This window comes from Astatotilapia calliptera, chromosome 14 (assembly GCF_964374335.1).
Source record: "Astatotilapia calliptera chromosome 14, fAstCal68.1, whole genome shotgun sequence".
NCBI lineage: Eukaryota > Metazoa > Chordata > Actinopteri > Cichliformes > Cichlidae > Astatotilapia > Astatotilapia calliptera.
Genome location: NC_137435.1, coordinates 13,436,241 through 13,449,589, shown reverse-complemented (window position 1 = coordinate 13,449,589; position 13,349 = coordinate 13,436,241). Strand labels below are relative to the sequence as shown.

Genomic DNA, 13,349 nt, shown 5'->3' with positions numbered 1-13,349 from the left:
ATAAATATCGGCCGTATCAGTATCCTTATGGTCATTTATTTATAATCAGCTCTTAAAAATATTGAAAAGTGTGCCTATTTACACTTAGGGTCCAATATTCAGTCTCAGTTTTGTTATTTATTTATTTTTTAAAAAGAACATTGCGGTTTTGCATAAAAGTTATCTACTGCCTGTAGAGAGTAATTTGTTTCACTACTTGTGACATTATCTTGCACTGCCACGGAAGTCTCAGACACTTTGATGTTATATATGGCCACGGATCAGCATAAATCCATTCAAAATTGATCCTTCTTTAAAGTCACCACAAACCAACAGCAAAGTCAGCAAAAACAAGCCCACAAACCACCACCACTCATGTTAAACCAGGTGTGGTGCTGTAAGCCGGTTCATCGTAGCTTTTGTTACCCTTTCAAAAACCAAGCTTCGGGTTATGGCACTGGCACGCTCAAATGTGGAGCATCACTTTGCATCGGGGGTTTTCTGTCAGTAGCTTGGTGTTTGGGAAGCTTTGATGCAGTTTTTGCAGAAGTGGATGGTGGATTACAGCCTGGCTTTTTTGCCCACACATGAACAGCAGCTTTTGAAAAAGCTCCGTAAGATGAAGTTCTCTGTGTTTGCTTGCGGATGACGGCAACAAAGATTTTGTCTCGCAATGTCAGAGGTGCGCACATTTATCTCACTGTGCGTCGTGTTATTGCTTGGATGAGAAGATTTTCTTTAGTGATGGAGAAAATCTTGAGACATTGCAGACTGGACTTTTGTTGACCTTATGACTTCCCCCACCCCAGGCTTCTGGCCTATAAAAACAACTTGTATATGTGGAAAAAGTCAGAGTACAGTTTGTAATGTTTGTACCTATGCACAGAAAATTAAAGGTTATGTGCATGTGTGTGTACACATAAAGGCACATTAGGTTTTTATCATGCTGGAGAGATTATGTCCCTCTGGTGCGGGGGTCTGAGCATCTCTGCTGAAACTGCTTTTCTGGTAACCAGGCAAAAAAATGGATGGAGTAACTGTAATATGATTACTTAATTTAGGAGCAGTGTTGCCTGACATTAGTGCATTAAACAGAAATGTAATGCCATTACTGACGTATTACAAAGTAACACTGCTGACAGTGGAGCTTAAAGCTTTGTTTTCCTGAAAAAGACAGCCCAGTGCAGCTGCGAAACATTTACGACACATGTACGCACTGACCTGAAACCTGAACCCTTCGGGGTGTCAAAGTGTCATTTCTCAGAATATTAATTAAGTTCTACCTTAAGTAAATATGATAAAACAGGCTAATTTTAGCAATAACCACAATAGCACCATACATTCAAGTAACCTGGTTTTACTTGAGCTGTTGGAAGTTCTTGGGGTTAGCAATATAGCCCACATGCTTCAAGGGTTGTCATGTTGTGCGTTCGGAGACGCTCCTCGTCTGCCTTGGTTGTAACGAGTGGTTATTTGACTTGCTGTTGTCTTCCCAGCAGCTCAAAGCAGTTTGGCCATTCGCTTCTGACCTCTAACATCAATAAGGCATTTTCACCCAGAGAACTGCCACTCGCTGGATATTTTCTCTTTTTCTGACCATCCTCTGTAAACCCTCGAGACGGTTGTTTCTGAAATACTCAGGCCAGCATGTCTGGCACCTAGAAACATGCCACCTTCAAAGTCACTTAAATCACATTTCTTCCCCATTCTGATCATTTGATAGTTGGGATTTTCTCTTTACCTTACAATATAAAGTGCCTTGAGGTGACTGTTGTTGTTACTTGATGCCATATAAACAGAACTATACTGCAGGACATCTTAAGCTGTGCCTAAATGCACAGTTTCTGCCATGTGATTGGCTGATTGGATATTTATATTACTGAGCAGTTAAACAGGCGTACCTAAAAAAGTGGTTTGTGAGTGTTATCATGTCCAGTATCTGCAACACACAACATAAATTCATGCAGGATTTTTTGTTTTCTTTTCAGTGGTATTAAAAAAAATCTAAGCAGATTTAGAGCTGATACAGATTTAACTCGTTATGAACTGATGATCCGTGATGAATCATCCATGATGATTAGATGGAATAATTGTAATAACTGCAACTGATGTCTTTTATACACAAAGAAAAGGAAAAAACAAAAAACCGAGAAAGAAATCCAGAGAAAGCGTGCAACCACAGTTTAATGAAAGCTCATTAATGCCACAGGCAGATCTGATAGACAAGTTATTGCATTGGTCCTAATTCTCTCTCTCTGACACACGCCCACATGTTTGCTCAAGGCGTCTCCTACATCTCTGCCTCATCTAACACGCAAAGTAAGCCGGGTAGGAGCTGAGAGGGAGATCACGATTGCATTTTACAAGCTGGTTATTCGGGCTATATCTGGCGTTTCTTGGCTCCTAGCTGTGGTGTTTCATAAGGCTGGGGGCTGCTTTCATTAATTAGTATTTACAAATATTAACCCCGCATCCTCCCCAGGGGCAGAAGTGTACTGCAGTCATGCTAATGTGTGAAAACAACAGAGACACCGAGGGGACGTCCTGTTTTGCTTCATATCTCAGAGCCTTTTATCAACACCCAGGCTCGGAGTTAAACACACACACACGAAAACACCTGGACCTGTCTCAGCTCACAGCTTTATATCTGGTGGGAAAAACAAAAACAGAAACACAACCTGCAGAAAGCTCAGAGGCGAACTTTACACGAAAGTTAAAGTGAGACAGCAGCAGAAGGCTGGCAGCTTGTAGCTGGGGCTCGTGGCTGTCTGCTGAAATTCACTCATGTCTTTTTCTTTTCTTTTTTTTCTCATTTCAATTCATTTACATACTTAAAAGGGCCAAAACATTCAAGGAGTTCTTGTGACATTGCCAAGTAATCTCTGCGGGAGGGTGATAACATGTCACAGCAGACTACATTTCAAAGCCGATGAGTCGGGTTTGATTTTCTTCTGGCATCAGACTGAGAACTGAAGCCTTTGTTTAGCAACCGTCCTCCTCTTCCATCATCTAAACTCTAAATGATGTCATCAGCCACTGTACCAGAAGTGGGACATCATCAGCATCCGGCAACATGACTCGAGGCTGTGGCACATTAGACGACTACCTCCCCTCTGCAGTGGTTTCATCATCTGTGTTCTTTTTATCAAGAAGTACTATAGGAAGCTTTAGTCAGCCCTGAGCCACATTTGTCGCTAAGTAATGACCGCAGGGATCGGAGCGGACACAAATCACCAGCTAAGGATTGTTTAGCATCGATTAGTTCTGCAGCAAGCACCACAACAGCTGAGTCTGAATACAGCTCGAGATAACAGAAATTTCAATGAGACGTATTGAAGTCTATTAATTGAGGTTCGGTTTGCATGTCTGCGTGAGAGGCGAGCTGCTGGGCTGAATTACATGCACATTGTGAGGCAGGCCATTGTTGTTCGCAATCACACGGAGGCTTTGTGAAAAACTGCTAGGCTGTGTGTACCGGTGGTGTTTTTGTCTGAGCGCGGTTCAAGCAGGAGTCATGAAGCCTGTTCGAATCCTTTTCACGAATGCTTTTATGAAAATACATATGGGAACACGCTGTATCGTAGAGGCGGGACAAGAGGAAATACCCACTCCAGATCAATAGATGTGGGCAGATGGTGTGGGTGTTGAGAAGTACCTTTAATGTTCAGAGGTGGTTCCAGTTTACAATAATGAAGCAATGTGGGTTGCAAGCAAAGTTACTGGGGTTAAAGAGCTCAGGGTTTGAAGCAATTTTTTTTGTTTATGACTGAAGACATTGTAAAATAGAGCTGCGCTTGGTTTTATGGCCCAAAACTTTAACATTTACCAGCAATGCGAGTAAAACCCCTGGGTGCTATAACTTGCCACCATAAACAAGCGTGCAAGCACAGTTTAGCAGCAGAAGACAAATCCTTTACCCCCCAGAGTTGGTCAGAACTAAACAAAACAACAGGTGATTAGTTAAAAATGTATAGACAGGTGAGTGGTTGCTATAAATGGCGAGGTGAAATTGGTTGCAAAGAGGAATTTTGTGCTTGCAGGGAAGATGACGACTTGTTTGCAAACAGTCACCAACCAAGAGACGGAAAACATTTGCCTTCAAAGCAAGTCTTTGCAAATAAGTTAGCTTCTTCCATGCTAACTAATGAATGTGGCAGTTTGCTAGTAACCAAAGCAATTGTTTGGAGGATTTTGATGCAGCACGCCCTTTTGCTACAGTCAGTAACCTTCAGCAACCAATCACTAAATAAGAACACGTATTTTTTCTTCTTCTTCTTTGTAACTGGAGGTTGCCAACCAGTCTCTAGGCCTGTGACGTCATAATGATTCAAACAGATGTTGTAAACCAAACTGAATGTGTTACTTTAAAGGCTTAATAATCATTTTTGTCAAAAAAGCAACAAAAAGTTTCCTGTGAAGCATTTTCTCTGCACGTAATTTTGGGGATATGTGTAGACATTGTTGCAACTGTACACAAGGGTTTTAAATGTTTCCATCATTAACTCTAAAAGTTTTCTGAGGACTGTTTTCAGGATTAACCATCTTTGAGTCCAGTTATTAAATCGAATATAATCCTGAATAACATCAGTGTCACAAACTGTCAGTGAAGCCATCCAAGTAAACTATACAACAAAAAGTTCTACAGCAGCACCACTGGATCCCTTTGGAGGTCTAGTTTAAATAATTCCAGAACTGTCTGTGTATTTTTTTTAATCTTTCTTTGAACTCTAAAATATCAGTGTTTCCACTGGCTGTGCAAATCCAGTATTAATGAGGCTTTGGTCTAAAATGTAAATACATCATTTAATCAAGAGAGATTTATTTCCTTTCATGTCCACTGAGTCGAAATTTAATTTCCTTAACATTAAATTTTTTTAGCCCCATTGAGAATGAAAAAACAAAACAAAACATCTGCACTCTCATGAATTGTTTTTTTTTTCTGAGCCCTGCTTTTATTTATGCTTTGGATTAAGGCTTGGAAATTTAAGCTGTTACTAGAGCAACGATTAAAATATAATCCTTTTGTCAAAGGTAATCAAAAATGATCTTTTAAAAGCATCTTTGGTAATGTGTGTGCGCCTCTATAAGCACGCCTGGAGGGTGGTGGCTTGTCAGGTTATTGCACTACCCCTCACAATTTCTGCGCTCACAGCTGGATTAAAAGTGAGAGTTTAATGGTTTCGCTTTTGCTTGAGTGGAGCTTCTTTTGACCTCTGCTGTGGTCTAATGGTTTCGCTGTGTGGCCACTTCAGGGACCAAGGGGACACTGAGAACATGAGAGTCTTGCTGGCATTCATCGGTGGTATTAAAATAATGAAATAAAAATGAATGCACATGTGACATTTCCAGTTTAAAATCCATCTGTTGTTGGGGAGGATGTGTTCAGTTCCCACAGCTGTAGGGGTGTTTGAAATGAAGCTAAACACAACATCTACACCCATCTGGAGGGACAGAAAACACGATAAGAAAAGCCAAGCACAACTAGGAGGCAGTCACGCCATATGAGCTGTTAGTGCGCGTGCACGTGTGCGTGTGAGAAAGAGCCAGTTATACGAGACTTTTGTAGAATTAACATCGTTTTACCTGAAGAAACGCTGACGAAGGAGACAGTCACTAGTAGTAAATTGGCAACGTTCATCTCCTCACTCTCCCGGTGCCAAATCCGCCGGAGTCTGCAGCTCTCTTGAGGGACTCAGCGTCAAAATGATCAGTTAAACCAAAACTCCAGTCATGGAAAAAAGAAAAGAAAAGAAAAGAAAAGAAAAAACGGATTTTACTAAAGAAAACTGGCCGAGCTGATGGCTTTGAAAACGAAGTCTCAGCTGGAATATTCAAACGTTTGAGATCAGCCCGAAAAAAAACTTTGATGTCACTCCCAGGAACCCATGACAGCAGCAGGATCAGCATCAGCATCAGCACCGCCCGGGAGGAGAAACCTAATAACAAAACTCAGCAGCATCACTTCTTAGTGTCCGCATGGTCGCTCACACGCACAGCGACTTCTTCCTAAGATGCTCCCTCTGCTGCTGCCGAAAACAAAACAAAAAAAACAAAAAAAATAAAATAAAAAAGAGGGGGTGGGGAGGCTTAAATATATTTAGCCCGGTCATAAATAAAACAATTCCTCTCCTCTTCCTCTGCTCAGAGTCGGGCACTTGCGGGTTGCAGCGTCAGTTTGAGCGAATATGAAGCGCTGAACATGCCGAGCCGAGCTGCGCACTCCCAGATCCGCAACAATCCTCGCCAACCTCCAGGAGTCTGTGTTTTAAAGAGACAGACACGACATCTGCGCTCTCAAAGTGTACTCACAGGACGGGAGCGTGAAATAAAACTTGCAGAAGGGGCACAGCTGCTGGTCTTATTATGAACTGTGGTAGTATAAGCGTCAGTGTGGAAGTCACTTTTATTAGAAATGATACTTGTGTTTCAGGTAAAGGGTGTGCTTTTAATGTCTATATTGGCTAATGACAAAAATACTGAAAACTAATTATGGCTAATAATGTGAAGATCTTAAAGGTGGTTTTATGTCTAATATTAATGTAAGCCAATAGAAATGCTCTTGGGTTGTAATGTAGGGCAGCATTACAATTTCAGGGTCACACAAAAAGGTTGAGAACCAGAACGAGTGGGTTAGAGGGTAAATCCTAGACTTAATGTTCAGATTCCAAGATCTAAACTCTCAGTAGAATAAGTTACATGGCAAATATGGGGATTTTTAATGCCTTGGCATCAGCATAGCTTGGCCAGAACTGCATTGCATTTTTGACTTGTGAGTCCATCCATCTCTTTAACGCCTGAATAAAAATGTCCTCAAATTTGTAACAAACAAATACTTGGACCTGGAAGATATAACTTCCTTTAATTTTGGTGATTCAGGTCAAAAGTTCCTTTAGTAATAAAAATTAATTTTGGCTGCAGCTCAATAATCTATGAAAAACTACAGACATTTTTAGATCAACATCCCAGGATAAAGTGCTGAAGTGTTGACGCTTTTCTGGTCATTTAATCCGTGCGGTAACTTGGTAACAGCAGGACAAGTTAAATTCAGTTTTATTTATTTAGTTTTAGTTCACAGCCACAGTCATCGAGCAGCACTTTATATTGAAAGATAAAGACATATATAGACCAATGTTACACAAGAAACACCGCCAATCAGACCATCTCTACTGAGCTAGCACTTGAGGACAGTGGGAAGGAAGAAGTCCTTTTTCACAGGAAGAAATCTCCAAGAAAATCAAGCCCAAACGGTACAGTGGGTGCAGGAGCAGTCTGAGATTAAGAGAAAAGATTTCGCTGATGACAGAGAGATGATAAATAGAAAAAGGACAGACTACAGCAGTTACTGACATGAAGTTGTGAAAATAATAAGAGGAAAGTGGAGGAAAATACTCAGAGCGTCATGGGTCCTCAGCAGAAGCAGAGACTACAGCAGAATAACTAAGGGATGTTTCATGGCCACCTGATCCGGCCATCCAGACATCATTTTAGTAGTAGACAGGGTGTCTGTCTCCTGAACCCAAACTGGGAGCTGGAGAGAGGAGCCTGGTAGTTTGTTCTACTTTTAGAAACTAGGAACCGCAAGAAGCCTGCTCTCTGAGAAGGAAGCGCTCTGTTGGGACCATATGATACTCTGAGGTCTTTAAGATATGATACTGTCTGATCATCTAAGATTTTGTATGCGGGGAAAAGGATTTTCAAGTTAAATCTGGGCTTAACTGGGAGCCAATGACGAGACAATAATAAGAGAGAAATATGATCTCTCTTTCTAGCTTCCATTAGTACTCTGTGTACTTCAGTGTGTTGAATCAACTTAAGGCTTTTCAGGGAGCTTTTAGGACAATAGCCCTAAATACAGTAGAATAGTTTTTCATAAATCTGATTCAGGATGTTTCTAATTTTGGCACTTTTGTTTTCCATCAACTTCCATCCAGGGATACAACCTGGACCAGATGGTAGTCTATTACAGGGCAAACACAGAGAGACAGACAACCATTTACACCTACAGACGATTTAGAATCAGCCTGTAACCTAACATGGATATTTTTGGACTGTGGGAGGAAGCGTGGGAGAACAAGGTACCGGCAGAACATGAAAAATCCACACAGAAGAGGCTCAGCACCAGGTGGATTCAAGCCCAGACCGTGCTCTAACCACACCACTGCACCATGCCGCCTAACATTAACTTAATTATTTATCAGTCATCACTACAGATGTTATAAGAGTCTGGGCAGACATGGACATAAAAGCATTTTGGGATTCAGAGTCTTGCTCAGGAACACTGATTTGTGACTCCATGCTCTGCACAATGCTATTTTAAGTTTCCTCAACCTCAATAAAAGCTAAATTTATTCAAGTAAAAGGCTCTGTTTTCCTTTAAAGTGACACCAAAACAGTGTCAGTGAGGTAAAGTTTTTAATGATTAAAACTTAAATTGAGTTTTTTCATTTCTATTATCACCTATTAAATTGATATTTGAGTCATTTTTAGCCACTAGTTGTTGTATTCACTTTATTAGTTCCTTTTTCTTGACACTTCACATGCATGAGTCTCAGTTTCTGGAGGCTCACAAAGATGAAACTTGTTCCTCATGCTTGCTTGTGCATTTTCCCCTTTTGCTATAAAGCCCCTAATGAGAGGTGCTTCCGACATAGAAGTAACAATCTGAATTCGCGACAACTGCCATTGTTTATCCGTAATCACTCCAACACCTCAGCACAGCCATAATCACTCTCTCACTTTCATCATCACTGTCGCTGCTGCTGAGGCTGATAATGATGACAGAGAGCGTCAACCGTGTGTGCTAACATGTCCTGCGTCCTCTCCACTTCACATCATCTCAGTCTTGCTGTTTGTCATCCACTCCCTCATGTCGAGATTTGTTCAGCAGCTGCTGTTTCACACCCACTCTTCCACAATCTGGCCCTGCTGTAGCCTCTAGAGTTTGGCCGGGGTCTTTCTCTCAGGGAGCTCTGGACACAAACAGCTCCCTTGGGGCGGGGCCCAGACCCATTCCTCGGTGCTGTTGCTTCATCTCCCTCCACCTCATTGTGCTCATGTCAGGTTGTGAAAGTCCAGCATGATTGAGAGTGACTTTTGGATGCTTGATGCCTGCTTTCCTTTGTCCCTTTCAATAGGACTGGAAATTGTGCAACAGAAGAGGGGGTCCAGATGTCTGTTGCATGGCAGGAGACAAAGAGGGGCCCCACAATAGATTCGATCTCTGCTTCTGTGGAAGTGTGGACCTTATTAAGGGCCACAATGGCGAAGTAGGTATAACACAGAGGCATCTCAACAAGAGAGTGGCCAGAGTCCTGGAGGTATCAGGTGGAAATAAAGATCTTATTTTCCGTGGAAAACCTCAGAGAAGTCATCAGTAAATAATGCTGACCCGATTAACAACATTCTGCTTAGATGTAGTTAGAGTTGTGTCTTTGATGTTTTCCTTTCTCCTTTGTGAACATGCAAAGATAATACAGGAGTACTTCCGAAACTCCCCTGTTTTACTTGTTTGTGCATCTTTCATTAAATCGGAGTTCTTATGAATCAGTTTGTTTTTCAGCGCATTAGTGAATAATCAGTGATAGTCATTAGACATTCAGCCAAGGCTGTAGTTATTTGTACATGCCTGCTGATCAGCTCAGCTTTGAAACATTTCAATTAAAGGAGCAGATGCTGTGGGAGAGAGTGTTGCACCTATTGTGTTCAGAAGGTCGTGGAGCTCATTCAACAATAACGTTCGACACTGGCCGGGTTTCTGTTTGAATGTGTTGTAATTACAACAAAATTTTGGGGAAAATGTGAAAAAGAAAATTTGAATGAATTATGTGTGACCACTGATATTACAGTTTTTCTCGATTGGTTTGGGTCATTTCTTGAAACCGAGATGACAATCTCAAAACCATAAGGTCATTTGGCCAAACAGTCTTACAGTTCTGCCCAACAGTATAGCTCACTAGCAAAATCAAATATCCTTCCCCAAACTCTTCGTCCATGCTTCAAAAGCAGATTCCTTTCCCATATAAAAGGTCAGTACAGTCAAAATAGCACAGATCCTTCTCAATTGCCTTGGCACATGTGCATTCATTTAGTGCTTTTGTCAAAATAACCTGGATGGTTTAGCACAACACCATGGATCCCCTGCAAAAGCTCACACCTCTCCCAAAAGAGTTTATCCATGTGTCAAAACTAAATATCCTTCTCATATAAATAGTCAATGCCCCCAAAATGCATTATACCTTTGGCATTGTTTAAGCACTGCAAGTCAAAATGCTTAGACGTTCTGTCACTGAGGCACAGGTCTAGCAACAGAATACCACTATGAATAAAACTAAAAGATGTTACAGTAAAATCAGCCTCCAGTAAACCACTCATACTCAAGGAAACTGTAAACATACTTATCCGTACAAAGAAATGTTAACATTAGAGAACATACTGTGAAAAGAAAACATATGCAGGATTCTGTAAATGTGAACAGTTATAAACACAAACAAAAAACAAAAAAAAACAAAAAGAACTCTAGCCTACCATACTGTAAATAAGGTTTCAGAACTATAGTACAGTAATATTTTCAGTGGTCGCCATTGTCACCCTCTCCTTCCTGGCCACCATCCTCATCCCCCTGGCCATCGACGCGCTGCTCACTGTCAGGCCATAAATTCTCATCCATATCATAACGGATATTTTCCCTTGCGATGCAGCGAGGGAAGAAACGGCGTGAAGGTCTCAACCATCCCCTACATTGATCCCCTGTGATGTCCTCACATGCAGCATCCATTGCATGCAGCAGGGCCCTCTGGTCTTGAGCCTGATGCTCATACACCCTCCACCTCCAAGCTGAAAAGAAAAACCCTCAATTTAGGAAAGGAGAGTAAGGTGGAAGAAACTCCATCAGCATCCGGGGATGGGTGGTGAACCAGGTTCTGATGCGTGGGTCGTGGTGGAAGTTCACATTATCCCACACAATGACACTGTCATGGTCCTGGGTCGGTGACCCAGCGCTTTTAGTTCGTTATCATTTTCTTGATGATGATTGTTTAAGTTCTATGTGTTATATTCAGTCTGCCTCTGAGTCCGCGTCTGTATCTGTCTGTCTATGGTGTCACCCCATCTGTTTGTGAATCTGTCTGTTTAGTTCAATGTCTTGTCTGGTTCCATGTGTCTGAGTTTCCTGTTTTATTGTGAAGGTCTGTGTCATATGTGAGTGTGCTCAGTTTACGTTTCCCCTGTCCCGTCAGCTCAGATTCCTCCCAGCTGTGTTGCCCTCCTGTCTCTCATCCCCTGATTACTGGTGTGTGTATTTAAGCCCTGTGTGTTCTCCAGCCTGTTGCCGGTTTGTCTGTGTAACGCCGTGTCAGTCTGTTGCCCTGTGTTCCACGGTGTCCTGTTCGTCGTCTGCGTCTCTCTGCTTCTCATCCCGTTGTCATATGCTCCCAGGTCTGTTATTTTTAGTTCTCCCAGTTTAGGTGTCTTTAGTTATTTGTTATGCCCCACTGTTTGTTTGCCACTACACCTCTGTAAATAAAACCACCGGTATCTCATCCACTGCCTGCATCTTGGGTCCTTCTTCCAACTCCACACGGCTCGCCTCGGCAGCCGTGACAGACATAATGTGGTAGCTGAGGTCCTTCTTCACCTCTCATTTTCTGGGATCAGATCAGTATAAAGGTGGTCCAAAAAATTGAGGAGCTTTTGCGTATTGTAGGGCCCTAAACTGGGAATGTGTGTGGCCACATCTCTTTCTGATATGGCGGCACACATTGTTATATTTGCTCCTCGCTGGCCTGGGACATCCACAGTGGCTCGGTGGCCAATGATGTTACGGCCACGCCTTCGACCTTTGGCCAGGTTGAAGCCAGCTTCATCAACGAACACTAGGATGTGAGGGGTTTCGTTGCCTTCTAATGCCATTATTCTCTACAATAGAATAGAAATAAATCTAATCAGTCAAGTAGAGACAGATACTGCAGGGAGGATCTAAAGTACTGTAAAAACAGGGAGTGGACAACTGAAGACAATTTCTAGGCAAAATGCTCTAGTCACACAAAGCTGGATTCTGAAGGTAAAAAGGATAACGCAAAACAAAAAAACAGTGGTAACCATGTCTTACTGTAATAGTGTTACAATGATAGACAACCAGTAGTTGACTTACATGCACATACTGGTACCGCAGCCCTTTCACTCCGTCAGTTTCTCTCAAATGGTACCCCGTAAATCTGTTTCATGGTCATCTGAGATGTGGGAAACTGCTCCTTCGTTAGTTCTACTTTCACCTGATTGATTGTCAAGTACTGTCGTAACTTTATCAAATGTTCCAAGACATACTTTCATGGTATTATATCTCTGACTAATTTTGACAGTTGAACAGACAATTGTGCATATGATGACTTACACACTGAAACCATGCTGATATGTTTTGGAGTGAGTGACCATTTCACTGAAAAATCAACTAATCAGTTTAGATCACCAAGATCTATTTATTTGGAAAATGTGCTAAATGTGGGCTCATTGTGCTAACTGTAGCTACTTGTACATAATCATTTGAAAAGAAGCACAGAGTCACTTGAGACATGTACTAAAGCATTTGCAATTTGATAAAACCAATGAGAAATGACATTCTGTTGTGAACAATTGCAAGGTGGTTTGGAGATTTGTCCACGGTTTCAAGAAATGAGCCAAACCAATCGAGAAAAACTGTAAAACAAAAAAGGAGTCACGCAGACAGCGTCAAAAACTCAAAAAGTATGGGGAGAACTTGATGGGAACTTTTACAATGGTGCCAGGTGTTAATTATGAGTTTTTAAAGTCAAAGTTAATGTAAGATTAATGTAAGATTATTTTATTAGCTTAAGTTTTGAAGAACTTGTTGTTCTAACACACTCATATACAGTTAGACAGACAGACAGACAGACAGACAGACAGACAGACAGATAGATAGATAGATAGATAGATAGTTAGTAGGGGTGCAACGATACACAAAATTCACGGTTTGTTTCGGTTCGATACTTTGGTGTCAAGGTTCGATATTTTTTCGATACAAAAAATGTTCATGCTTTTTTAATTTGTCATTTATTAAAATTATAAATATATATTTTAACTCAAAAGTACAGTTTTTAAATTTAATGTTGCTGAAACAACAAAGGGATAAAATAATAAATCTATCTGATCGAGAAATCCCTCATCTTTGGAAAAGAGAGTTTATTACAGAGAAATGGCTCTTTCCAAAATAAAAGCTATACTATACTCTTCTTCTGGGCTATATTCTCAGCAGCATATTAAACATATCATGTCCCCATAAGGAGAATCATGTGCTAACGGCTGTCTAAACGACTCGGGTAAAGTTTGTAGCATGCGTGCTTGTTGTTTTTGTCTGC

At 41.3% G+C, this 13,349-nt stretch overlaps 1 protein-coding gene across 4 annotated transcripts in view; it reads right to left on the bottom strand.

Moving 5' to 3' along the window:
- LOC113035891 (roundabout homolog 2) overlaps positions 1-6,333 on the bottom strand; it is a 69,426-nt gene extending 63,093 nt beyond the window's left edge. Inside the window, exon 1 of one of the 4 annotated variants that reach the window (XM_026191741.2) lies at positions 5,563-6,333. In XM_026191741.2, the coding sequence (XP_026047526.2) occupies positions 5,563-5,617 (55 nt within the window). In that variant the 5' untranslated portion in view covers positions 5,618-6,333. The remainder of the gene's footprint in view (positions 1-5,562) is intronic. The other 3 variants (XM_026191742.2, XM_026191743.2, XM_026191744.2) reach the window with 3 other exon arrangements.
- Between the last annotated feature and the right edge of the window lie 7,016 nt (positions 6,334-13,349).